This window comes from Orycteropus afer, unplaced genomic scaffold (genome assembly GCF_000298275.1).
Source record: "Orycteropus afer afer isolate SDZICR_OR568_19922 unplaced genomic scaffold, OryAfe1.0 scaffold00080, whole genome shotgun sequence".
In the NCBI taxonomy this organism is placed as follows: domain Eukaryota; kingdom Metazoa; phylum Chordata; class Mammalia; order Tubulidentata; family Orycteropodidae; genus Orycteropus; species Orycteropus afer.
In genome coordinates this window covers 10424570-10451655 of record NW_006921667.1, presented here as the reverse complement: position 1 = coordinate 10451655, position 27086 = coordinate 10424570, and the positions used below count along the sequence as shown (strand labels likewise).

Sequence of the window (27086 nt, the reverse complement as noted above, 5' to 3'; positions counted from 1 at the left end):
TTTTTGTGTTTCTCTAGAGAACCCAATCTAACATACTGTTGCTTCTCTAAGCCCTAAAAGAGAAAGACCAGACTGCCAAACCTTCATGTGGACACTGGACAGGCTCACTGTCCAGCCCCAGCCTGTCTGGCATGATGCAATTGCCCCTGGCGGGGGGAAGGGCTTTCTGGCAATATGGCAAGCCTGGGGGCACAGATTCACCCCAGTTATCCATCTTTTCCATGAGGCTGAGGAATTCTATCCCAACCAGGAAGCGGCATATCAGGCTGGAGTAAGATGTCTTGGGAAAAGAACTAGACAGAGAACCAAGCATGCCTCCAACTACACATCCCCAGTCTCAGAAAGATGTCGAAGCAGAAAGCCCTAAACCACTTAAGTCATGATTCACTAAGTTTGCTACCATGAATTCCAAAGTCTAACATTTTTTTAATCAAACCAAAACAAAAAAACAAAAAAGATCCAAATATTTTCAGAAGATTATTCTCAAACTGTATACTAAAGAAAGAGGTCAAGGTCAAAATGGTATGTCCTCCAGGAGAACTGAGTGGATGTAGAGAGTAGGAGGCTCACCACCATGGCTATCCTTTCTCTAGAAAGGGTTTGTGCTTCACTTAGACCTAGATAAGTCAATGACTCTACACATTTGTCTTAGATTACCAGCAGAGCTCCCTTCTTTTAAAATTTGTAACTGAGTTTCAGTACTTTGATACTCTGGGCCAAGGTCAAAAATGTCTGGAGATAAGTTAATCATTCTCTTTTCACTAACCCCTAAGCCTCCTACTATAGTAAAACAAATAACTAAAGAAATATACCCCAACTTGGCCCACCTTACATATGAAAAGAAAACAAGGCGTTCCTACCTCACTCTTTACAGAGATGGGTTTTGAAATCTGTTGTTCACCACTGTTTCCTGGACCAATGCAGTCTGTGAACTACCAGAAAAATCAACAGGGCCTTTCTCCTTATCACAGCTTGGTATTTCTAAGAAAACCCAAATGATTTCAAATGCAACTGATATCATCAATTCCACCAAACAGTGACATAATTGATAGTATATCACCACCAAAGTTGTGAGAAAGATAATGCAACCCCCTTTCAAATTTTAAACAAAATACAAATATAAACACCATTATTTCCAGTAAGTAGTGGATTCTTGCCTCTCTTCCCAAATGTTGTCAACAGTTTCAGCCTTCTCAGTCAGTAGGCTGAGGGTTCAAAGAACACAATCTCCTTTCCCCGTTCCATCTTTACTTTGATTTTTGTTCATTTTCCTGTTCTTTGCAAGGATACACAAAAGGCCTTTAGGAAGGTAGCTGTCACAAGGACTTCTTCATAAAACCATCTCTGTAACAACTACTCACCTAAGACAAACTTTATCTGTTAGTCAACTTTGGAAGAAAAATACTTGAGCCTAATAAATATCCCTCACCAAAGTCACTTTTACCACCATTACCCTCTACCACAGAATATTCTCCTTCACCTCCAGAGCATGCTGATTTCATGCACATTTACGAAAATGGAAACTAAAATGAAAGAGCAATAGCAAAAGGATCAGAGAGTTAGTGAGCTCAGAATTCTGCAAGCATGTTCTACATACAGTGTTTTACACTCTTAGATCCTGTATAATATTTTAGACTTTGTAGGCTATATAGCCTCTGTTCCACCTACTGAATTCAGTCATTGAAGCACCAAAGCAATGACAGACAATAAGTAATCGGATGAGTGTAGCTGTGCTCCTATAAAACTGTATTTAAAAAACAGCTGGCCAGTACACTTCAAAAGTTAATATAAGAGATACAGTTCATTTATAAAAATAGAACTCCCATGACAGGAAAGAAAAATGCATGTATTAGGCATTCAGACAGACACCTCAGGAGTACTAGAGACTTACCTTGATAAGCACAGCTGCTAAAATACCCAGGAAGGTGAGCAACAGAAGACCAAGTTTTCCTTTGTTGAACCGTTTCAAAAGGAACAATTTTGCCCAATCTACCTTTGACTGGCTGTTGGGAGGATATCTGAGTTTGTTAACACCTTCTCTCTTTAAAGTTTTTAATAAACAGGAACGGTGATGAGAGAAAGTATGAAACGTATGTTTTCCATGATAAGCCCCTATTCCACTAGCACCTGAAAGAGAAGGTACAAAAAGGCTTCACCATAGGTATTGTAAGAGTTGATGGGTGGTGTCAGCAGTTGACACACATGGCTACCAGATGAAAAGTTGGAGGTTTGAGTCCACGCAGAAGTACCTCAGAGGAAAGGCTGGGGATCCAGCGATTTGCTCCCGAAAAACCAGCCACTGAAAATCCTGTGGAGCACAGTTCTGTCGACACACATGAGGTCATCAGTAATCTGAGTCAACTCCATAGCAACTGGTTTTTTGGTAGGTATGATACAAGTGGTAAGTGTGGTCCTTCTCAACGCTGACCAAGAAAAACTCCTTGCTGCCTGGGATGCCCCCACTGTACTTCTCTGGCATTCGAAGTACCTCTTCGTAGGAACTCCTTCCCACATTTTCTAGCAAATTGACTCTCCCTATCACACAGAACACTTGCCAAGAGTAGGGCAAGGGTTTGTAGCTCTTCTAGGGTAGTGGCTCTCATTTATGCCAGGGACTGTGCTAAGAGTATAAAGCATCACCTAATGAAATCCTCACTACACCCTTATTGAGTAAGATACTATTATCTCTGTTTCTAGAAAGAAAAAAGCTTAGCAGAGTCAAACAATCTGCCTAAGGTCCCGTGGTAGGTAGAATGTGACCCCTGATCAGTCTGACTTTAAATACTATATATGCTCTTGTACCACTCCATGGCCCTGCTTATTCATTTGCTTCCTCTAACCTAAAAAGCCCACTGCCATCGAGTTGATTCCAACTCATAGCGACCCTACAGGACAGAGTAGAACTGCCCTGTAGGGTTTCTAAGGCTATAACTCTTTAAAGAAGCAGACTGCCACATCTTTCTCCCATGAAGCAGCTAGTGGGCCCCTAGAAGTGATGGAGACTAGCACAACAGGATTATGAAGCCAGCTGACAATAAGTGTAAATCTCTGCCCTCTTAAAAAAAAAAAAAAGCCAACTTCTGTGACAGTATTCCTTTTCCTACTTTATTATGTGTGTAACAGCCTGGCAAGTGAAAGGGGGAGAAGCAAAGAGAAGAGCGTATGATGACAGAGGATAAGACACGGATGCCTGGAGACCAGTGAGAAGTTCACCAGGCCAACCTATCATCAGCACGACCTGAAGGTGCAGAAAGGGACTGCCTAGGAAGCAGGTGTGATGTGAGAAGAGGACTGAGGACAGAACCTTGAGACATTCTGACCTTTAGGGAGGGTAGAGAAGGAAGAGCTGACTAAAGACATGATAAAGGTAGAAAGAAAACAGAAAAAAATAATGTGTAAAAAGCCAAAGGAACAGTAGGTTTCAAGAAAGTGCCCATCCACGGATGAACAAAATATGGTCTATTCATATAACATTAGCCATTAGGTAATCATCCAGGAGGGGGAAGGAAAAAAAAAAAGAAAGAAAAATCAAGGAAACCAAAGAAACAACTCAAAAGAATGACCTAAATGTTTTTTTTATTGAATAATAATAATAATAAAACATAAAGATTATGATAAAGGTAATACTTAAAATCAATTTTAGGAAGAATTATTATTCAGAAAAAATTATGTCAGCATAATTGGTTTACGCTTTGGGAAAAGTAACTCCAAAATAAGTCCATGGTTAAATGTGAAAAACAAACCATTAGCGAATTTAAAGAAAATACAGATCAATACTCATATAATACTACAGCAGAGAAGACTTTCCTAAGCCGAACTCCCAAATCAGAAACCATAAAGCAAAAGGCATCACAGGCACAACTGTATGGTAGGTTCAAATCAGAGACAAAGAAACATTTACTACAGATGTGACCATGCAATTAATTTTCTTAGTTATAAAAAGGGCACTTGCATGTCAATAAAGAAAAGGTAAATAAAACAAAATTATCAAGCAAAGGACATGAATAGAAAATTCATAAGAACTGAAAAAAGTTCAGATTTCACTAATAATCAGAGTGCAAATTAAAATTATACATGTTTTTTTGATTAACAGTTTGCCTAGTAATGGAAATATCCAGTGTGGGGAATTATGAGGCAATCACTTATATACTGCTCAAGGAAATATAAAAAGGTCTAACTTTACAGGGCAATTTGGCAATATTTATCTGCAGTGCAATAGATCGCTTTGATATGGTCTTGTAACTTTCAAGCCATGGTCTTATAACTCCCACTAAATGACTGGGTAGGTCTATGTATACATGGCCGACCAAGGAAATCCATTGTTTGCTAACAATGCAAATAAGGTGCATGGCACCGTTGTGGTGGTGAATATTTACTGTAACAAGAGAAAGCAATACTCACCCACTCCTCCAAATGGTAGAGAATTGAGTGTAAAATGCATAATAACATCGTTGCCTGTGACGCCACCACTGGACGTCTCATCAATCATTCGTTTGATCAACTAGGTAACAAAACAAAGTTTTCTAGGTCAGAACCAGAGAAGATCATGGGCCCACACATAGCTCCTTAATGGAGATCTGTGTGCTCTACCTTGACACTTCAGCAGCAGTCTCAAGTCTGGGGATACCATGTCTATTCTGGGATCAATAAGCACATAAATAAACTGACTTGATCAAACACTGTGGCTCAGTTTAGCAACATATCCAACACCTCAGAAGCACTTCCAATACATCAAGTGAGGTAGCCTTAAATTTTCAAGGCTTTTGACTCAATCACCATTTACAGGTTTCCAAATGCAAAATAGCAAAAGGTTTTTTCATAAAGAGCAGTTTAGATTATATTTCAGCTTTTAAAAATTGCTCATGTTTTCTGTATCTTAAATTAAAGCACATGATTAATAGATTTTGTTTCATGTAATACAAAACATACTTAAGATTTCTAATTTAGCACCCCATTTTTTAATAAATGATCACCCTAATACCATGCAGGCACAGTAACATTTGGCTGGTCTACGTCATTTCTCTTGGGTGCCAGCAAGGCCTTGAAAGCTCTTCACAGCTAAAGCAAAGTATGGACTTTAGCACCTCAGATGACCCAACTGCTAGAAAGTTCTGCGCTCCCCAACCCACCCCCACGCTGCAACCTGGCCAATATACTTTAGACTTCAGGGTTCCTGTACACCACATTATCAGTTGGTCTCATTGTAGTATCTGTGTCGCCACTGCACTCAAGCTCCAGAAGCTGTCACAACTGCCTATACAGAGCCATCAGAAGCGCTCCAGAAAACCTCAGAACTTCTCAGACCTTGACTGGTCTCATTTTGCCTTCCTTCCAGTTTTCCCTTTTTACAGAGGGCTTTTGAACCTACTTTCCGACTTTGAGGCCATTACCCCTTTGGCAGCAGCCAGTACTAGCAATGTAGATCAATGAGCTGTGAAGTAGTCCTCTGTGTTCTACCACACTAAAAGTGACTGAATTTGAGAAACTGAAGTGCAAGATATAACACTCTTTACATGACAATGCCAGAGATCTTTGTCTTACACAGCCACATCTGATTATCTGCCAATGCCATTTAGATAAAAGGTGAAGGATCTTACACAGGAATGCCCCTGTATAAATGTCACACAATCATCTAATGCTGGTACATCGAACTCTTCCAATTATACAGGATGTGGTTGTGAGTTAAAAAACTGGTGATACCACTGTAGACTCAAATCTAACCCCAGGGAGTATGGGAAGGGATACAATGATAATCCCAGGGCCTCATTACCCAATATAGCAATCTATGAATACAACCTCATTTGGGGAACTCTAATATTCAAAAACAAAAAACCAAACCACTGCCATTGAGTTGCTTCTGACTCAGCAACCCTATAGGACAGGTTAGAACTGTCCTACAGGTTTTCTAAGGCTGTAAATCGTTATGTAAGCAAATTGCCTCATCAGTTGCACCTGGTGTGTTTGAACTACCAACCTTTTGGTTAGCAGCCAAATGGTTTAACCACTGTACCACCAGAGTGCCTTAACTCTAATATCATACAAGATAGAACATTAATTCCTTTATAGGAAAGAAGGACAATGATTTATGATAGTGGCTTGTGACAGCAAGCTGTTTTCTATGGACTTTACCTTCTTGTTATGAGAAAATACATAAAAAGCCAGGGGCTTTTCACGGTCATTTATGAATTTTATGGCTTCATCTGCATTTTTCACAGGCACTATAGGAAGAAGTGGTCCAAAAATTTCTTCTTGCATCACCTTGGTTTCCGGATCGACATCAGTAAGTATTGTTGGAGCTAAAAAGGAAATATACAAAATGAAACTAAAAATGCTAAAGTAGAAGACACTTGCTTCATTGTGTCACCTATCCATTCTCTTCCACTACCATCCAAATCATATCTCTTGAAAAAAAGTCCTAAGTATGTGTATCAACCTCTGTGAATATTAAGTATTTCCAAGCATGTGAATCAGGGGATGCTTGTGCAAAATAGGGGATAGGTATACACTGGAAGGGGAGGCATTTGACTGTTAACCAGAAGGCTGGCGGTTCAAACCCACCAGCCACTCCTCGGAAGGAAGATGGGGCAATCTACTTCCGTAGTGATAGTGCCTCGGAAACCCAAGAAGGGGTCTCTATGAGTCGGATTTGACTCAACGGCACAAAACAACAACAACATACAATGGAAGAGGTGGCCTTATGCATACTTAAAAGGAGATTATATTTACATGTTTTTGTGAACAGATCTCTCTGGAAATAAAATTAACATCATTTCTTCTTAATATAAAGTGCACTTGATGCATATTATCTCACTGATCTTTGTAACAACTCTGTTAGACTGTAAGGACATTTTACAGATTAAGAAAACATACCTAAATCGTCAAAATTCCCTAACCCTTAGTTCAATGTTCTGTTACTATGGGGAAGGGATATAAGAAGACAAAATGGCTATTGAAGTATTGTCCAGCATCCGTATGAATGTTAGGTCACCAATTTATCAGTGGATGTGGAGTCGCCTCTGATTCATGGTAATCACAAGTGTGTCAGAGCAGAATTGTGTTACATAGGATTTTCAATGGCTGATTTTTCAGAAGTACAGGTAGTCGTTGACTTACGCTGTATTTGAGTTACACTGAACTGCACTTACTACCGTCCTTTATTTTGTACATGTTGTAGTTAGTATCCCTGCTTTTTGAAAATTTACATTGTATTTTATGAAAGAACTACATTAGTGTTTGTTTTTGCTAACTGAAATAAATCCAAGGAGGATATTCACTTTTACAAAAAAAGGTGAACAGCAAAAAAAACTAGCATTCTATTTGGAGTAAGCCATTACAAGGCAGCCTGCACCCTGTGCAGCCCAAGTGGTGTCACCAAGCTCCTTCACTAGGAACTACATTCAGCATCTCAGCATGAAGTTGCCATAGCTTTGAAGTGTTTTTGTTATTTCAGGTTTTATGTGTTCCTTGGTATTATTTGATGGGTTTATTTTTCAGGTCTGAGAATGCTCAGAATTTTTTTCCATAAAATTAATGGTAATTGGAGATCACAGTCAATGTCACAGAATAATCTGTGTATGAATTACTGAATGGAAAACTAGTTTGCTGTGTAAACTTTCACCTAACGCACACTAAAATGTTCAATTAATTAATTAATGGCAATTGTTCCCTCACTTCATGCCATTTTGGCCTATAAAAGATTTCACTGGAATGCTCTACTTTCAGATAGTGGGGAAAACTTATGTACTACACAGAATGTTTCGTTGTGTTGGTGTTACCATCCTCAGATTCACTTGCAGATGTTTATATGTAATGATTCCAATCCCTAAAGACAAATAAAGATCAGATTTATAAAGATTCTGATTATAAAAGGCAATAATAATGACAACTTAAAAAAAAAAAATGTATTCAACTTATGTCAAAACTGACTTACGAAAGTCATTAAGTCCCCTAAGTCAGGGACCACCGGTAGATTGCCAGGCCTTTCTTTTGAGGCTATTCTGGATGGACATGAACCACCAACCTTTTGCTTAGCAGCTGAAAGCATTAACCATTTGCACCACCCAGGGACTCCCAAGTCACCAATTAATAGTACTCAAAAAGACCTTGCGAACAAACTCTATTATCAACTAAAGAAGACGGGGCAATATCACACATGCTCTCTTCCTTTATCCCTATCCTACTAGCTCATCTTTGCATGACCTTTCTAGCACTACTCCAGAAGTATAAGCTGCTACCCAAAGTCCACTCTCCACTTCTTCCTCAGGGTCAGAGTACCAAGTTTATTTGCCCTGTAGAGTCATGTGCTCAGGCAAGGCAACCCTAACTCCAGGTCAGGGGAAAGTCCTGCTTACTTTTAGTCTAAGTAACCCACGATCAACCTTTCTACTTGTCATCAATTAGCCCACAAAGGGGCATGTGGCCCAGTTCTGCACAATAAGAGAAGGTGAAATGGCTGGCAGTTTTCATTGCTTATAAGTAGAAAAACTAGCCAGTTCCTTCCTTCCATTGGATTTATTGCATACATGTGTCTGTGCTGCCTCAAACACAGGCATGTAAGTTAGTAAAAGAGAAGGTCACATGCTAAGGATAAAGGAACAGAATGATGGAAAAATTGAAGCCTTTGATGATTAGTCAGCCCTGGACCACCTCAAAGGAGTCCTGATGGTACAGTGGTTAAGAGCTCAACTGTTAACGCAAAGGTCGGTGGTTCAAACCCACCAGCTGCTCCACAGAAGAAAGATGTGGCAGTGTGCTTCTGTAAAGATTTACAGCTTCAGAAATTTAAAGCTACTTCCTATGGGGAAGGCTACTCTGTCCTACAGGGTCACTATGCATCAGAATCAATGGCAGGGGAGTTTGCAGCACTTTGGAACTGCTCATTATGAGAGACTGTATTTTTTCTTACTGTTTAAATCCTTTAAACTGTTTGTTTTTGTGTGACTTGCAAAGTCCTAACTCATAGGTAAAGCGATTAGGGTCAGCTTCTTTGCTAACTAAATAACTAAATGTGCTTATAATTCTTTTGTCACCTTGTATGTTACTTTAGAAAAATGTGTTTAAAATTCAAAAGTATATGGATAGAGTGGGAGAACAATGTGGAACAAAACTCAAAATCATAAAAAAAAGACCAGGCTTACTCATCTGATAGAGCCTAGTAAGACCCCCACGCCCATGGCCCCTAGTTAGCCTTCGGGCCTGGAACTGAACTCCCTCCCATGGCTTCCAGCCAAACAATAGACAGGCATATAGGGTGAACATTTACACCAGGCAGCCACACTCCTTAGAATGATCAAGCATGGGAGAACAGAAGGGCAGTATTTCCACAGAGATATAGCTGGGGGGCTGGAGGTGGGGGCAAGAATGCATAGGAAAGAAGGACACAGGGAAAAGATAATTACAGGGAAGAAGTGAGAAGAGAGCTATTATATCGTGGGGACTACAGTCAATGTTATGAAACAAAATGTGTATGAACTCCTGTACGGAAAACGAATTTGCTCTGTAAACTTTCACCCAAATCACAATAAAAATTAAAAAAATTCAAAAGTATACATATTCGTGGCAAAAAAATAAAACACAAAGAAGATTAAAAAAAGGTTAAGTACAAGATCAAAACATTATTTCTGGAATGGGACTGCCACTGGCTGGTTGTGAAATTGTGGCTAAGCTAATTCCTTTTCTGGGCTGTTTTCCCATCCATGAACTGGGGATAATTATACAGCATTCTAGTCTGCTTCTCAGGGTTGTCAGGGAAAAAATTAGATAATATAAGGAAGGTTGGGCAATCCTACTTCCGTAGTGATACTGCCTCGGAAACCCAAGGAGGGGTCGCTATGAGTCAGGGCTGACTCGACGGCACATAACAACAACAACAACAACAACATGTGTAAATACTCCTTTGTAAAAAGTCAAGGAAAGGTTTACACATGGAAGGAAACGTTCTTTGTTGGTTACCAGGGATGGGTTGGGAGAAAAAAAAGTAGAAACCAAAGATTATTAGTAGTTACCAGGGGTTGGAGGGAGGGGGAAAGTGAAGTTTTTGTTTGCAGGGCACTGAGTTTATGCTAATGCTGGTGGAGTATTTTGGAAAAAGATAGCAATAATGGTAGCACAACATGAAAAATGTTATCAGTGTCCCTGAGCTATAAATGTGGAAGTTGTTAGGCTGGTGAAGAATGTCTTGTTGTATATGTTTTCACCACAATAAAAGTGAAAAAAACAAACAAACAAAAATATATGTGTAAATACTGAAAAACTAACATAATACAGTTGGCATTATTAAACACATATGCATACATACATTTTTTAATAGTTTATAATAAAAGCAGTGTGCCAAAAACCAGTATTTAATAATGAACTATTATTAACTATTAAATAATTTAAACTATTATATAAATATTAAACTATTAAATACTAATTCCTGGCATACTGAATTTTTATACATTTAAAAGTTTATTTACTGTCAGTGAAAACTGCAACTGTCATCTTCCTAGAGGAAAAGGTAAATTTTTATTACCTATGTAGCATGTGGTCTCATCAGTCTCCCCACCATAAGCTATCTTTTGTCCTTCAAGCAGATTTACTATCCTCTTAAAATGACGAAGATTGATGATCCTTTCATAATCAGGAGACTCTTTCACATTTTCTCCATAAAATTCCTATTTAAAACAATACAATATTTAATTGTCATAAAACATACATTTTTCAATTTCTTTAATAAGTTACAAAATCCACCCATGCCCAAAAATCTATATGGTTTTATATCCCTATAGAATCCAACACTCCACTCCATCCTCCACAAGTAATTTAATAGTAGTAAAATAGGAAGTTGAAGCTTTTTGGCAGGTCAAGGACAAGATATAAAAGCAAACACACAGTTTCAGGGGGTCAATCCTGGGCCTACCTGGGGGTGACTGGTGGAGGAGGTGTAGCGGAAGCAGTCTTGCTTTTTCTCAATGATTTCCCTTTCATTTGTGTACTAGCTATGGCTACTCTCCCACTGCAATGCAGCTAAGTAGTTGCAGCAGAGATGTATGGCATGCAGAGCCTAAAATATGTACTAGCTAACCCTTCACGGAAGATTGCAACCTCTGCTCTGTTTTGTTGTTTTCTATCTTTTCTGGAATGATCATAGATGATAGTGAAAACACTCAAAGAATAAAAATACAGTTTCTGATAAACTGTATTTTAAGAACCTCTGGTGGCTTAGTCCCTAAGGCATCTGACTGCTAACCAGAAGGCTGGCAGTTCAAACCCACCAGCCACTCCTCGGAAGGAAAACTGGGCAATCTACTCCTGTAGAGATACCACCTCAGAAACCCAAGGAGGGGTCAGTATGAGTTGAATCGACTTTAACAGCAGTGAGTCTGGTTTAGGTTCTTTTTGGTGGCATAGTGGGTAAGGTATGTGGCTGCTAACCAGAAGGTCAGTGGTTCAAACCTACCAGCTACTCCATGGGAGGAAGATGAAACAATCTACTTCCATAATGATTTACAGCCTTGGAAACCCAATGGGGGTCACTATGAGTCAGATCGACTTGATGGCAGTGAATCTGTTTTTTTTTTTGTTTGTTTGTTTGATAAATTACCCAAATTAACAGAACCTCAACAATCATAAATCAGTATTTATTAAGTAAAATAAACACAAAACTATATTATACTGCTACTCTGCCTTCTCATGATTGAAATGACATTGTTAGGGTATCATTTTAAAACCTTATGAGAGCTCTCAATTTATTCTCACTTAAAATGAAAATTATTCACCCACCAACAGTGATTCTCAAGTCTGGATGGTAAGAATTGCCCAGGCTACTTATGAAAATGCATGTTCCTGAGTACCACCTCCAGAACTACCAACTCAACCAAAACACACTGCCATTGAGTCAATTCCAATTCATAGAGACCCTGTAGGACAGAGCAGAACTCCCTCCTAGGGTTTTTAAGGCTGTAAATCTTTACAGAAATAGACTACCACATCTTTCTGACACAAAGTGGCTGAAGGGTTTTAACTACTGATGTTCTGGTTAGCAGCCAAGTGCTTTAATAACTGTGCCACCAGAGCTCTTTAGAGCTAACATCAGGGGTTTTCGATACCTTTTGTACCTTAGAATCACCTGGGGACCCCTGATCAATTGAATCAGAATCTTCAGAGGGTTAAGGGCTGGAAACTTAATTTTATATGGTTTCCCAGTGACTTTTATGTATAACTAAGTTGAGAACCACTGCACAGGAGTATAAAATGCCTGAAAGAAAGGAAAAGAGGCCCTTATTCCTTAAAATGAGCTCATTACCATTCTCAACTAACCACTTCTTCTCCAATTCCCAAATACTTTAATCTCACAGGTATCTTTAACTCTCTCTACCATTGCACAATCCCTGAGTCTACCCAATCTTTCCTTCATGTTCTCCTGGCATGGTTCCATCCAATCCCACTACTAACGTCCAGTCCCATTTCCACACCAAGCCCTTCTGCACCATGTCCAGAGTTACCCTGCCTGGAGCCCTAAACTAACTCCCTAAAGTTCCTGGCATACAATTTTTGTTCCCTGGTCATAAACCTTACTCTTTAGTATTCTTATTCTTGATCCTTTCAGTGCTCAATTAGCATCTTCTGAGTGAGAAATGATTTTTCTAATCATTTCTTCCACCCAGAGTACTTAGTGACTTCTTCCAACCACTATCCTCAGTCACAACCTGATCATCCCATTTCTTTTTACCAATTCAAGTCCTACATTTCCTTAAAGGCTGAGCTCTGGACACCATCATGCAGGCTTTCCCAATTCCCTCACTAAAGATCCTTACTTCAAACATTCTGAAAGATTCATAAATATGTAAAGAGTACACTATAAGTAGGTATTTAATTAACTCACCCCTCCAAACTACTGGTCATCCTAGACCCTCCACATATGTAAGTCCTAATAACCTTAATCAGCAATGGCCAGTATGCCAAAGGGTCTCCAATTATATTTTAACAATTACACTGGCAACAACATTGTCTCAAAAACACAAACACGATTATTTAATTTTTCTTAAGTAAGTGCCCCAACTAACTAGTTGTTTCACCAACAAATCAACTACAGTTTAAGCGGCTATTAAAATCCCCTTAACCTTGCTCCCAGTAAACATTCTGTAAAAGATGTACAGAGTGCTTTTAATTAACTGATAAATTAAATCAGTCACAAATGCTATTGGATTTTCTTAGAAGGGGGAATGGTAATGCTACCTGTCAACAGTTAATATGACTCCCTATCTTAATAAAATATACAGAATCGGATGTGTTGAACACAGACCTTCACAGTTTCCTTAATCTTCTGCACAATTTGATTCTGGAGGGATGGTTCACAGAGAATGTAGTCTGGAGCAATGCAGGTTTGACCACAGTTCATGTATTTCCCCCACGTTATGCGTCTGGGGGTGGGGGAGGGGGAGAAACAGAATAGGTATATAATTCTGTCCAATATTCACTTGTTACATACTTTTGTGTTGATTGAATGGTTTACAACTAGAGTGTGTTAATTATTCATATATTTACTTGGTAGTCTTTATAAAAAAAATAAAAAACATTTAAAAAACTCATCAGTAAATCAGTTGGTTCCAACAACCTTAGAATGTATTTTCTGAATGAGGTAAAATGTTATAAGTGACAGGAAAAGTTCTCAAGCCAGCTCATGGTTTTATGAGCAGTGAAGCCATTTTATGAGCAGTGCTGCAGGAAAAGAGGAGAAACAGACTCACAAAACCTCCTTTCTCCTCCTATCCCAGCCGTAAGGACATCTTGGATAACAGAAGTCTGGTACAGACTCTGCCTCTCCTGGTTGTGACTTTAGGTCCTGCTTATAAGACCACCTTCCTCTGTGTGGAGCCCTTCCTCAACTTGGAATGCTATTCCTAGGTATGCATGTTGTTGTTGTTGTTATGCACCATCAAGTCAAGTCGGACCCAACTCATAGCGAGCACTATCACTACGGAAGTAGATTGCCCAACCTTTCTTTCGAGGAGTGGCTGGTGGGTTTGAACTGCCAGCCTTCTGGTTAGCAGTCAGGTGCCTTAAGCACTACACTACCAGAGCTCCTTAGGTATGCACAGAAGTCCCGAATCTACCTAAATAGTCACTGAGTATCTCATATTCTGGCAATCAGACTTCTACTTATGCAGCCAACCTGAAGCCCAGATTTTACCTAATTACTCCTTGCTCCCTATCTGGGAAGGGGAAAGGCAACCACACTACACCGTGGACAGAGTCAATTCTGTATTTTAGCATTCCGAGTAGTTAAACCTGATTAAGCACATAGAACCTGAAACCTTTTATTCTGTAGTTCCCAGATGCAAGATGCTATTCAAAGTGAAAAGATGAGTAATATTGGTTTTGTCAACAAAGGAACTCAGTTAAGAGATCAACGTAACACCGTTTCAAGTGGCAGTTTAAAGATTTTATCAGGCATAGGTGATATTTTGGAATACCCTCTTCCTGGGTCATTTCCCAGAAGAACAGTAAAATGTCTTGCTTGATCTATTCATAAATCTAAAGGACAGAAAAAATTTTTTCATAATTCCTGAGGACAACTACATGACATCAAGACCAATGGCTCATCTTTTCTGATAGTGGTACTAAGAGACAATTTGTGAAAGAGTTCTGTTACACTTTGGTGGTTGATGACATCAACTATCAAAGCTTAATGATTTATCTCAGACTCACAAAGCATGGGGTTCATGTACAAGGATACGACAACCTATTACCCACTCTTCAATGTGCTAGGAAAACCTCAGATAACCAGAGAGTAACTCTCACCTGCAAGCAATGTCCAAGTCACAATCTTTATCAATGTAACATGGACTCTTCCCCCCCAGTTCAAGAGTCACAGGGGTCAAATGCTTGGCAGCAGCTTCCATGATAATTTTTCCAACTGCAGTACTTCCTGTATAAAAAATGTGGTCAAATCGCTGTTTCAGAAGTTCTGTGGTTTCCTTAACACCACCATTAATAACAATATACAGGTCCTTTAAAAAAGAGAAACATAAGCATTAATTTCAATTGTCAAATTAATTGTTAGCTAACACGAGCAATTACCTACTCATGTTTAGTAAAGCTGGGAGAAAAATCAAGATTGCTCCACGTGAGGAATGGGAGAGGGACTGACCAAGGACAAGTAGAGAACACACAGTCTAAAGGAGTCTGGGAACCACCAACTGATAGTGGAACTGAGCCTATCAGACCATCATCTTGTACATGAGCTCAGCAATAAAAGCACAAAAAGAGTAAATGGTTGGATTCAACCAGGGAAATGGATGAAATGGAGGGTATGGAAGCTGAGGATTCTAATGAGAAAGGGGTTAACATTATCATCCTCAGGAGAGGTCCCAATAAAATGTCTTAGTCTAAATGTTATCTCTCTACACAACACAATGCAGGACTTGGCCCTTGGTAAAATTAATTGCACCAAGTCGATTCCAACTCACTCCAACCCCATGGATCAGACTAGAACTGTTCTCCATGGGGTTTTCAATGGCTGACTTTTTTGAAAGCAGACCACCAGAGCCTTCTTCCAAAGTGCCTCTGGGTGGACTCAAACCTTTCAGTTAGCAGATGAAAGCATTAACTGTTTGCACCACCCATGGTAGAAACCAAATAAATGTCTGCTGAATAAATGTCTAGCAGGTAGACAGATCTGGACCAACTCTGGCTCTGCCACTTAGTAGCTTATATGATCTGACACAAATTATTGAACATTTGTGAGCCCAGTTTCCTCATCTGTTATTGGAAAAATTCATGTAGCTTAACAGACTGATCCCTTAAAAGCATTGTATTATTATTGGCAGCTATTATAAAAGGCAACATCTTGAAAAATAATACTACAAAAAGCAATGCAGACAACATGTAATAAGGAAGGAAGACAGAGGGAGATGTTCAAAAGCTTCTATGTTCGAAAGCTTCTGAGGTGTGAGTATGAAGTAAAATATGGCTTAAGGATATCATGTGTCTACTTTATCTCCTGCTCTTTAAAGGGTTAATTAGTTCTCATTAACTTCATAGTTCACCTGCCCAAAAAATGTTTCAAGTTTTAACTTTCATATGGCTTAATCTACAGAACATATGTGATGGATCCCTCAACAAACTAAGGCAGGCAGGTAGGGCATCATTAACCCTATCTTGACAAAGACAGATACTAAAGAATTTATTCCGAGTTAGGGGCAGAATAGGCCTTAAACCTCAATCTTCTGATTCCAAATCCTACTCAGTCCAGCACATTTTATGGCCTTCCATTTCATCCCTCTAAGTAGGATATCTACACTATTAGAAACAAAATTGTTCTGTGAGCTGTTACAATAGTGATAAGACAAAGAGAACAGTACTATTCCAAGAGGCAGAGATGGCTGCAAGGCTATTATAAATTAATATGGACAGCTGCAGGAATGATATTTTAAAGTTGTCTCTTGATGGAAGCTAAATGAGGACTCTTTGATAAAGCAATTCCTTTAGATCTGCGGTGTAGTAAATTACTTAGTGTGGCTTTTCTACCCATAAGTCTTTGTAAACTCTAAGGTGGGAACTGCTATTAGCTACGGAGGAGATCCTGATTTTAAAGTCGCCCACCTGGGTTATTTCTGTTGGGCGTGGCACAATACAATGTTCTGGGAAGTTCCCACTCTCTCTCACGTGCTTAGAGTTCTGATGCTGTGATTGGTTAGTTTGACCACCCTTCCAGGCTCAAAAGGAGGCCTCCTGGAGGCAGAACTCTCTCTGACTGCTGGTGGAGGAAGACGTGCTGCCGAAAGAGACACGCACCCCTGAAAGAGACACGTGCTGCTGGGAAAGAGCCGCAAGAGACACGCATCACTGAGTGAGACACCGAGGGACCAGCACTGCTGGAAAAGAGACTGTGAGAGACTCTTGGCTGAGGGACAGTGGGCTGGGAGAGAGACTGAGCGTTCTTCCTGGACTTGAGTTGTAGCCTGGTGCTTCCCTAATAAACCCTGTAATCTGTGAGTTCTGTGTGGCCACTGCAGCGAATTATCGAACCCAGGAGAGAGGTGGTGGGTGCTTTGGGAGGAACGGTTGGTGAAAGGGCTGGAGGGAGGCAGCATGTTTGCCCTTGCAGTGATAGGCCTTGGGTTACTGCTGGTAATCCTGCCTTCCCCTTGTAGGGTTAGAGGAGGTCAGAACATGTGGCCTCCTTGCCGTTTTTTTGCAAGATCATAGCAAACGGTAGCATCATAAGCTTCCTCCCAAGGAGTATGTATGAACCTATGATTCACAGAGTTAAACTGTAACTCTGGTTGAGGATACACCCTTTGATTCAGGAGTCATTTTCTTTCTGCAGTTTTCATGGTATAAACATACTAACATAAACATACTAACTAAAAGCAGGAGTGCTCTTAAATAGCTGGAACTGTTAGGCAAAAGAAACTGTCAGCAGCAAAAAGATACCAGCCCATAGCACAGGACCAATCCCCTCAATAAGTAATTCACTGAATGAATACACCAAAAATCTTTTTTTAGAGCAAGCAAAATGACAAATACCACAAAAAGGATTTGTAAATAACAGGTGAACCTATGAAGCCATCAGCCTAAACATATTTCATAACCACAATAGCTGGGTCATTTCACAATATTAATTTGAAACTTTAAGTTCTTTTACTAAGCCAATTTTTGGAGGCTTAAGGAACCTGCAAACAGGTCTCCTGCCTTCAATGGCATGCCCTATCATTTGGTATAGAAGATTAAACATGTGACCATGTGTTTCCTAAAATAAACAGGTATATTGAAGATAAAACAAGACACTCTTACCTGGTCTATGTACTGAGGGAGAAGCTTAGCCAAGATCTTGGCTGTATTTTCACTTAGTTCAGAAGGCTTGATAATCACAGCATTTCCTGAACAAAGTAAAGAACAGAACAATATCATCTAATACTTTAGTAACTTCAACAGCTACCAAAACAGCGTGCACACGTAGAATACAGACTAGGCACTCAAGCTTTTTCTGCAGCTTTTAATTCCTTTCTTCCTCATAATTGGTAGAAAAGCTTACCTCACTTTATCTTCACTTCCATTTTATTTTTATTTTTCAAATGCTAACTCCTTAGTTCTCATTAGCTTCAGGTCATTAGCTATAGGCTCAATGAGCCTTCCCTGCTCCTTCAGCTGTCTATCATTTTTCCCCCACTCTTGGCTTTTTCTCTACACTCTTAAATTGACAGGAAGCAGGCCTTGACAACACAAAGTTGTTGATCTAGACCTGCAGAAGTGCTAAATTAATTTCTTGACATTGCTATACACCCAGGGTAGCATGATTCCCACAGCCCTTACTTAAATGAAGAACCTGGTCAGACAAAAGCAAATGGTTCATCCAAGGCCAGAGCCAGCAATTGAACCCACATTTAAAACAATGGATACCTGATTACAAACTCTTGGGCCTGTTAATTCAGATGTCTTTACACCCTCACTTGTGTATTCTCTGGATGCTTCAAAAGATAGTCATTATGCAGATCTCCCCTGCAACCCAATTTTCAATAAACACAGTAATTATGAATTCTCAATACACTGCTGGTATAAACCAAAGCAAACTACCAAGCAAAATTATTTAATTAGCCACAATGCTTAATTTACTACCAATAGGAGAGAATAAGCCTCTCTAAAAAGGTATAAAGATACAAGCTGTCACCAAACCTGCAGCAATGGCTCCTATCAGTGGGTGGATGTTGAGAACAAAGGGGTAGTTCCAAGCTCCAATAACTAGTACGACTCCCAGGGGCTCTGAATGAATATAGGCCTCATCCAGTATGGTGAGCAGGTTCTTCTCAGCTGGCATAGGAGTAATCCATTCCGGAAGCTTCTCCAACACATGATCAATTTCTCCAAGGGTGTTAATGATTTCCTGACTGTATGCATTGAATTCACTCTGTTAAAACAGAACCACAGTTAACCTTACACAGTTAGTATGACACACTCGGCCCAGAATGTCAAAAACCTAAGGCTACTGACAACTCAGGCCCTTGCACTAACAACCACATGCATTATCAGACTAGCTGGTTTACCATCCAGATTACTTTTGTATCCTCCAAGCCTTCAACAAAACCAGTTGGCATCAAGTCAATTCCAACTCATGGCAATCCCATATGTCAGAGTAAAACTGTGCTCCATAGGATTTTCAATTGCACATTTTTCAGGAGTAGACTGCCAAGCCTTTGTGCTTGTGCCAAGCAAGGTGCTTCTTCTAGGTGGACCTACAACCTTTCTGTTAATAGCCAAGTATGTGAACAGTTTGCACAACCCAAGAACTCCTGAGCCTTCAATAGTAACTTGCTAACTGCCTGTAATACATTCAAACCCTCAAATCCTTTTGTACTTACTGATCCAAGCTCTTTAAAATCGAGTTTAAACTTTACCTCCTTCAGGAAGACTTCTCTGATTAATAATGGCTTGGCCTGATCACACTTTAATTTATATACAGTAACAACTATTCTTTCAACCTACAAACAAAAAACACAACGCACTCCCGTCAAATCGGATCCAACTCATAGCGACCTCTCCTTGGGTTTCTGAGGCAGTATCACTACGGAAGTAGACTGCCCAACCTTCCTTCAACCTGTATGTTAATATTTCACCCTCAATATACTAGTTGTTGTTGTTAACTGTATTCACATTTTATTTGTGTATGCTTTGCCAACCAAATTTAAAACTCTTAAGGTCAAGGAACTTAAGGTCAGCAAGTTGTTGTTATTGTTAGGAGCCATGGAGTCAATTCTGACTCATAGCTACTTCATGTATAACAAAAGGAAACACTGCCAGGTCCTGCGCCATCCTCAGAATTCTTGCTATGCTTGAGCCCATGACGGCAGCCACTGTGTCAATCCATCTTACTGAGGGTCTTCCCCTTTTCCTCTGCCCCTCTAATTTTACCAAGCATGGTATCTTTCTCCAGGGACTGGTGCATTCTGACAACAATTTCTTTAGTACTCCTGTACACATACATACTCACAAACACTTAATATTTATACACATACATACTCACAAACATTTAATATTTATAGAATAAGTAAATAAATCTCAGCCTTTTTAGAATCATAATTATCCCACCTTGCGTATTTGATATTACACCCCTTTCCACCAAAAATACTATAAAGGAAATTTTATGGTTACTACCATTACTACTACTGATACTACTATTCCTTGAAATAAACTGTGATGGAGGGAGGCAGGAAAAAGGAGACCAACAAAACCAAAGGAAGGTCTTGTTACATGTGGAATGCATATAAAAAGTGAAAACAAGATGATAGTAATACTACTACTCAAAAGTGTAGCTCTAGAAATGAAAGCAAGTTATCACTAGGTAGTTTATTAAGAACTTAAGAATCTCAAACTCCATCCCAGACCTACTGAATCGTAATTTGCATTTTAACAAGATCCTTAGGTAATTCCGCAATACACTAGAGTTTGAAGTGCGCTGACCTAAAACACAAAATTATGACAGAAAATTTGAGAGCAACAACGACGAAACGACAACAACAAAACACCTCCGTCTACAAAAGAAACCACAAAGTTAAAAGAAACAGACCATATTGGCAATATGTTAAGTTGGCAAACTATGACATCCAGGATATACAGAGTTCAAAAACCAAACCAAACCACGGACGCAACGGAAATATTGGCAAAGGATATATAATTCAAACAAAAAGAACTATAGAAAGCAGAAAACAAATGCATGGATAGGGAAAGTCGGGAAACACTTCTGGTTGAGTAATCAGCAAGAAGGAAGATCCTTCAAGGAAATGCGGTCCCAAAGTGTAGAGGCGGGAGGCCGGCATCCGCACCTTGCGCAGGTCGGCGCCGATGGCTGCCAGAATGTCTGTCTCGCGCTCTTGCACCATTCTCCGCAGGGCCTGGAGCTGCTGCAGCCGGAACTGCAGGGGCCGTGTCCGGCCAGTCCGGAACGCGGCGCGAGCTCGCTGGACTTGATGCTCCATGGGCCGGCCTTCGTCAGCCCTTTCCCTAGATCTACTGCGGCTTCAGCGCAAGTCCAGTGATACAACTCTAGCCGCCCACCGCCCAGGGATTCCAAGCCACGCGCCCATTGGCCCGGGCCTGCCACGTGACCTCGGGGCGGCCAACATCCAGGCGTCCCGCGTGACTCATCCACTTACTGTGACCCCGACCCAACCGCTGGATGGGTGTGGCGCCACGATCGCTAGAGGCTACCGCCGTCCTGGCCTGGGGCGTCGGAGTGCTGCGCTGGAGGGGAAAACGGCCAGGCTGGTGCAAGGAGTCTTTTGTGATTCCGGAGCGGAGACAGCGAACCTTGAGAAGCGGGCTAAGGCGCTGAAGGGAACCTTGTAGAGGGACGGAGGAAGCGGGAACCTTGTAGAGGGACGGAGGAAGCCTCCCCCACAGAGATGTTCTTGAGAAGATTTTTCTCCCGCTTCCATTTTGTAATGACTCGGAATGTGGCTGAATAGGTAGAATCGGGAAGCCAGGCGCCGCTAAATGCACTGGGTGTCCTGGGGCCGCGTCTTGCTGAATCTGGAGAGTGGGTGGGCGCCATATCCCATAGGCGCCTCAGCACGCCAGCCGCTGAAGGTTGAAGATCTTCCTCCCCTTTTCCTTGTCGCTAGCTTAAGGTTGCCCGAGCTTCTTCACGTATCAGCTGCCTTGATTTTATGCAGTGCGGACGGATTTGTGGTACTTGTTTTCATGAAGTCCTCTGAAGGTTAGACTTCATGAGGGCAGAATGCCAGGATTTATCTCCGATTATGCTAGTACATTTACAGCAGTATACAAATAAATATATTGTATTATATCCCCCATCATTTAAAACAATTCTTCCTTGCCTGCATATCACCTGCTAGCTCCAAGACCAAAACCTATTGCAGTGAAATTGATTCCCAATCATAGTGACCCTATAGGACAGAGTAGAACTGCCCCATAGGGTTTGGAGGGCTTTAAATCTTTAGGGAAGCAGACTGCCTCATCTTTCTTCAGCTGAGCTGCAAGTGGGTTCAACCATTGACTTTTAGATTAGCAGACTAGCATTTAACTATTACACCACCAGGGATTCTGCGTCCCATTTTTCTGCTCTCCTTTATAACAGAAGGAGCTCTGGTAAGGTATTGGTTAAAACATTAGGATGTTAATGGAAGGTTGGCGGTTCAACCTTTCCAAGAAATATGGGGCCGTCTGCTTACATGGAGATTTACAGCCTTGGAAACCCAGTGAGGGTGTCTATGACTCGGAGTGCACTTGATGGCAGTGAGTGAGTCAGTTTCTTGTTGCCAAGCATAACGGTTAATTCTCTTCTCATCTGAAGAGTAACATTTGGCACAGCCGATTGCTCCTACCTTCTGGAGACACTTTATTCACTTGTTTTCCATTACCCTGCACTCTTCCGGGTTTCCTTTTACCTTACTAACTGAATCTTCTGAGTTCCTGTCATGGGTCTCTGTCCCCTACCTGACCTCTTACCTGTTCTGGTTCCTTCCAGCTCAGTCCTTGGTCCTTCTTTTCACAGTCACTCCCTCATGTAATCCCCTGGATGGTGGTGAGACACTTTAAATCCCTTCTTTGGTAGGGACCTTTCCTCTGCTCATATCTTTATTATTTCCTTTTTTTCTGGTGTCTGTAGGCTTTTCGTGCTGTTCTTTTTCTAATTGTTGGAGATTTTGGTTTAAGGTGTTGATCTTGGCTCTTCTTTTTTGATGTGTGCATTTATTGCTATAAATTGGCCTCTGATCACTGCTTTTGCTATGTCCCAAAGATTTTGGTATGTTGTGTTTTCACTCTCATTTGATTCAAGGAATTTTTTATTTCATTTTTTTATTTCTTTTATTAGCCAGTCATTCTTAAGGAGGGTGTTGTTCAGTTTCTGTGTGTTTACTCCTTTTCCATTGATCTTCTTATTGTTGACTTCTAATTTGATAGCATTTTGATCTGAGAAAATGCTTTGTAGTATTTCAGTGTTTTAAATTTTATTAAGGCTTGCTTTATGGCCTAACATATGGTCTGTCCTGAAGAGTGTTGCATGTGCACTGGAAAAGAATGTATATTGTGCTATTGTTGGGTGAAGTGCTCTGTAGATGTCTGTAAGGTCAAGTTGATGGATTGTATTGTTTAGTTGTTCTGCGTCTTTGCTGAGTTTCTTTCCAGTTGTTCTATCTTTGATTGAAAGTGGTAGCGTCTAAGCTACTTGACAGCTTATCAGAAGGCAGGTGGTTCAAACCCACTAGCCACTCCTTGGAAGGAAGATGGGGTAATCTACTTCCGTAGTGATACTGCCTTGGAAACCCATGGAGGGGTCGCTATGAGTCGGGTCCGATTCGATGGCACATAACAACAACAACAACTATGACTGTGGAGGAGCTCTGGTAGCATAGTGCCTAAGGCACTTGACTGCTAACCAGAAGGCTGGTGATTCAAACCCACCAGCCACTCCTCGGAAGGAAGGTTGGGCAATCTACTTCTGTAGTGATACCACCTCGGAAAGCCAAGGAGGGGTCGCTATGAGTCGGGTCCGACTCAACAGCACACAACAACAACAACAACACTAGGACTGTGGAGTCATCTATTTACCTTTTCAATTCTGTTCAAGTCTGATTTATGTATTTTGGGGCTCTTTCATTGGCTCCATATATATTTATTATGGTTATATCTTCTTGTTTGAGCCTTTAGTCATTATATAATGTCGTTCCTTTGTCTCTTATGGTGGTTTTTGTCTTAAAGTCAATTTTATCAGAAGTTAATATTGCCACTCCTGTTCTTTTTTGCTTGCCATTTGCTTGATGTATCTTTTGCCAACTTTTGATTTTTGGTCTATTTGTGTCTTTGTCTCTAAGGTGTGTCTCTGGTAGACAACATATTGATGGGTTATGTTTTCTTATCCATTCTGCAACTCTCCATCTCTTGAGTGGTGTATTTCACACATTGACATTCAGTGTAATTATCAACAAGTATGAATTTGTTGCTGTCATTTTGTTTTGTGTTTTTTTCATGGTGTTCCTGGTTTCTTTGTTCTATATAATTTTCTGTGCTGAGCTCGTTATGTTTATGAATCATGTTATCATTTCCTTTGCTGATGTTGTTTTAGTATTTCTAAGTATTTGTCCTTGTTCTCCTTATATTTTGATGTGAAGCCTTATCAATTTTCTTTGAGGTTATCCTGTGATTTATTATTTTCTACTTGAGTTTTGAACAGTCCATTCTATCTTGCAACTCTCTTGACTTCCCTACCATTCAGAAGTTCTGTAACTACACTGCTTTTTCTCTCTATTTGTTTTGTAGTTGTCCTTATTTGCCAAGTGATGTCTCTGGTTCTCTGTTTACAATCTTGTAAGCTTATTTTACTTTGGATAATTCCATAACTGTGTTGGTTTCTGGGTTATGTCTTCTTGTGTATTAATGGTCAGTTGTTGTGTGGTATTACTGGTTCACTGTCTAAAGGACTGCCTTTATTATCTCTTGCAAGGTTAGTCTTGTTTTAACAAAGTCCCTTAATTTCTGCTTATCTGGAAATCTCCTAATTTCACCATCATATTTGAGGGACAATTTTGCTGGGTATATAATTCTTGGTTGGAAATTTTTCTCTCTCAGGGTTTTATGTATACCATCCCATTGCCTTCTTGCCTGGATGGTTTCTGCTGAGAAATCAGAGCTTAGTCTTAATGTTGCCATCAGTAGGTAACTTTTAGTTTTTCCTGTGCTGCTTTCAAGATTCTTTGTCTTTGGTTTTGGTGAGTTTGATTATGATATGTCTTGGTGATTTTCTTTCGGGGTCTATCCTGCTTGGGGTTCATTGGACTTTCTGAATGGATATTGTGTTAGACTGGGTTTTCTAGAGAAACAAAACCAGTAAAGCTTAAATAGAGAGAAAGAGATATTTATCTTAGGAAAATGGCTCACACATTTATAGAAGCTGGCAAGTCCAAAGTTCTTGGATCAAACATCAAGCTGGAGGCTCTTCCCAACTCTTGCAGCTGCAGGGGCTGAGGAGCTCAAGGTTGGCAGGCAGTATACTGGCTGTTGACTCCAATGAATGACGAATCCAAGATCTCCAGGCCGAATGGTGGATTGTTCACTCACAGACAGTTGTAGGCAGCACAACAGAATCCCAATCCATAGAAGAGTGTCTCTTTTCCCAGGATGTCCATAAATATACTGGAAGCAGGCCACACACCTAGGGAAACTCCCTTTCAATGGACTGGCTGCTCAAAACATATTTATCTGATACCATCATGGGAATAACCACATCACAACTGCTTAAACCACACAGAACTGTGATCCAGCCAAGTTGACACACAGCTCCAACTATCACAGATATATTCTCATCTTTCATCATATCAGGGAAGTTCTCTTCCAACAACTCTTCCACAATTTTCTCTGTGGTTTTCTTTTTCTCTTCTTGTTCTAGAATTCTGATTACACATACGTTATTCCTTTTGATGGTATCCCACATGAATCTTAGGCTTTCTTCATTTGATCTTTTTTTCTGATTGATCCCTTTCCAAAGAAGTATTCAGGTATTTGTCTTCAATCTCATTAATTCTGTCTTCCATTGATTCTATTCTACTCCTTTGCCTTTCAATGTATTATCTAATTCTGAAAATTTAGTATTAATCTTCTGGATTTCTATCTGTAGATTTTGTATCATTTCTACTTCTTGATTTATTTTGTCATTTTGTTCTTGTATTTTCTTCCAAAATTGTTCTAGGGTTTTGTCTAGTTTTCCTTAATTTTGTCAATGTTTTCCTTGATCTGTCTCTCAGTGCATTGAAGGTACCTAAATATAATTCTTTTGAATTGCTTATCAGGGAGTTCCAATGCCGTTTCTTCCTCAGTGATGTGTTCTGGGTCTGTATCCTAGTCCCTTGTTTCTCTTGCTTCTTTGTGTGAACTGTGATGGTCTATTGTCTCTGAGACATTGTGACTTTGTTGTATTTATATTTAATTGGTGATTGTATGTTGGAGTGCTTCACTCAAGATTTTCGTTCTTTTTTTGGGGGGGGGGCTGTATCTGAGTAAGCAGAATACTGTGCTTCTTTATTCACTAGTTAGCAGTACTTATGCACTCACCACCTGTTTCCTAGTGAGTGTGATAGAGAACGAGAGTGGCTGCACAGATCTCTGTTAACTGTGAAGAGCAGTTAAAGGTGAGGCAGCCTTTTACTGGTGGTCATGTATCGTTGGCCAGTTGGTGCAGAAGGAAGTGGTGGCCCTCATTTAGTAAGTGGAGCTGCAGGAAGTGTTATGTTGGGTTGTGTGGGCACAGTTGCTGTTTCCCACTCAGATAGACAAAAACAACAATTGAAAAACCATCAAAAAAGTAAAACCAAGAGGGCAAAAAACACACACCACATAAACACACAAGAATAATCACCATAAAGAGGAAAAAAAAAAAAAAAAAGAGGAAAAAGGAAAAAAGAGGAAAGGCAATAAATGAGAGAAAATATTTAAAGATATACTTTAAAAATCCAAAAGAATTATGAATAGAAAAAAAGGGGGGGGAATCCCACAATATCTTGGGAAGAGGGAATAAGATAAAAGAAGTGGAGTAGGAGAATAATGAAGAAAAAAATGGGAAAGTGCAAAAATAAAAAGGAGTGGGGAGAACCACAAGAAAGAGAAAAAGTAGAAACCAGGAAAAGGGAAGTGAGAAAAAGCTGAAAACTAGAATCTGGGAAGGGAAGAAGAAATAATAATAATAAAAAGAACGAAAAAAATCATTTAAAAACAAACTAAAAAAAAAAAAATCTGAGTGGGGCAGGGCAGGGCACGTAGGCTCCATCAGAGCACACAGACTGGGATGGAATTCCTGCCATCCCAGTAGGTGGGTGGGAGTGGGGGATGGCTGTACCTCTGTTCACTGAGAGAGTCTGGGATATAAGAGTAATGAGGATATCAAACCTTTCCAGTGCTCAGTGTCCAGAATGTCTTTGCTGTCCCCAGCAAGCGGAGCCTATTCTTGGGTCCCTGGAATCTGAGAGAATGCTGACACTTTAAATATCCAAATAGGTAGAGATAAATATTGATTTGGGTGAAGAGAAGGGCAATGTACCAAATGTGAGTGACCAATATGGCAGCATTGAGGATGAGAAAGACATAGAGAGTTA

The 27086-nt window shown here is 40.1% G+C and overlaps 1 protein-coding gene across 1 annotated transcript; it reads right to left on the bottom strand.

The window, feature by feature from the left end:
- Positions 1-897: 897 nt before the first annotated feature.
- On the bottom strand, positions 898-20957 carry ALDH3A2 (aldehyde dehydrogenase 3 family member A2). Its single transcript, XM_007941485.2, has 10 exons — positions 20805-20957; positions 18661-18892; positions 17782-17867; positions 14785-14993; positions 13286-13403; positions 10514-10655; positions 6130-6296; positions 4402-4501; positions 1892-2127; positions 898-981 (listed from the first exon to the last, which is right to left on the bottom strand). Exons 1-10 carry the CDS (start codon positions 20955-20957, stop codon positions 898-900), a joined length of 1527 nt encoding a protein of 508 aa, XP_007939676.1.
- Between the last annotated feature and the right edge of the window lie 6129 nt (positions 20958-27086).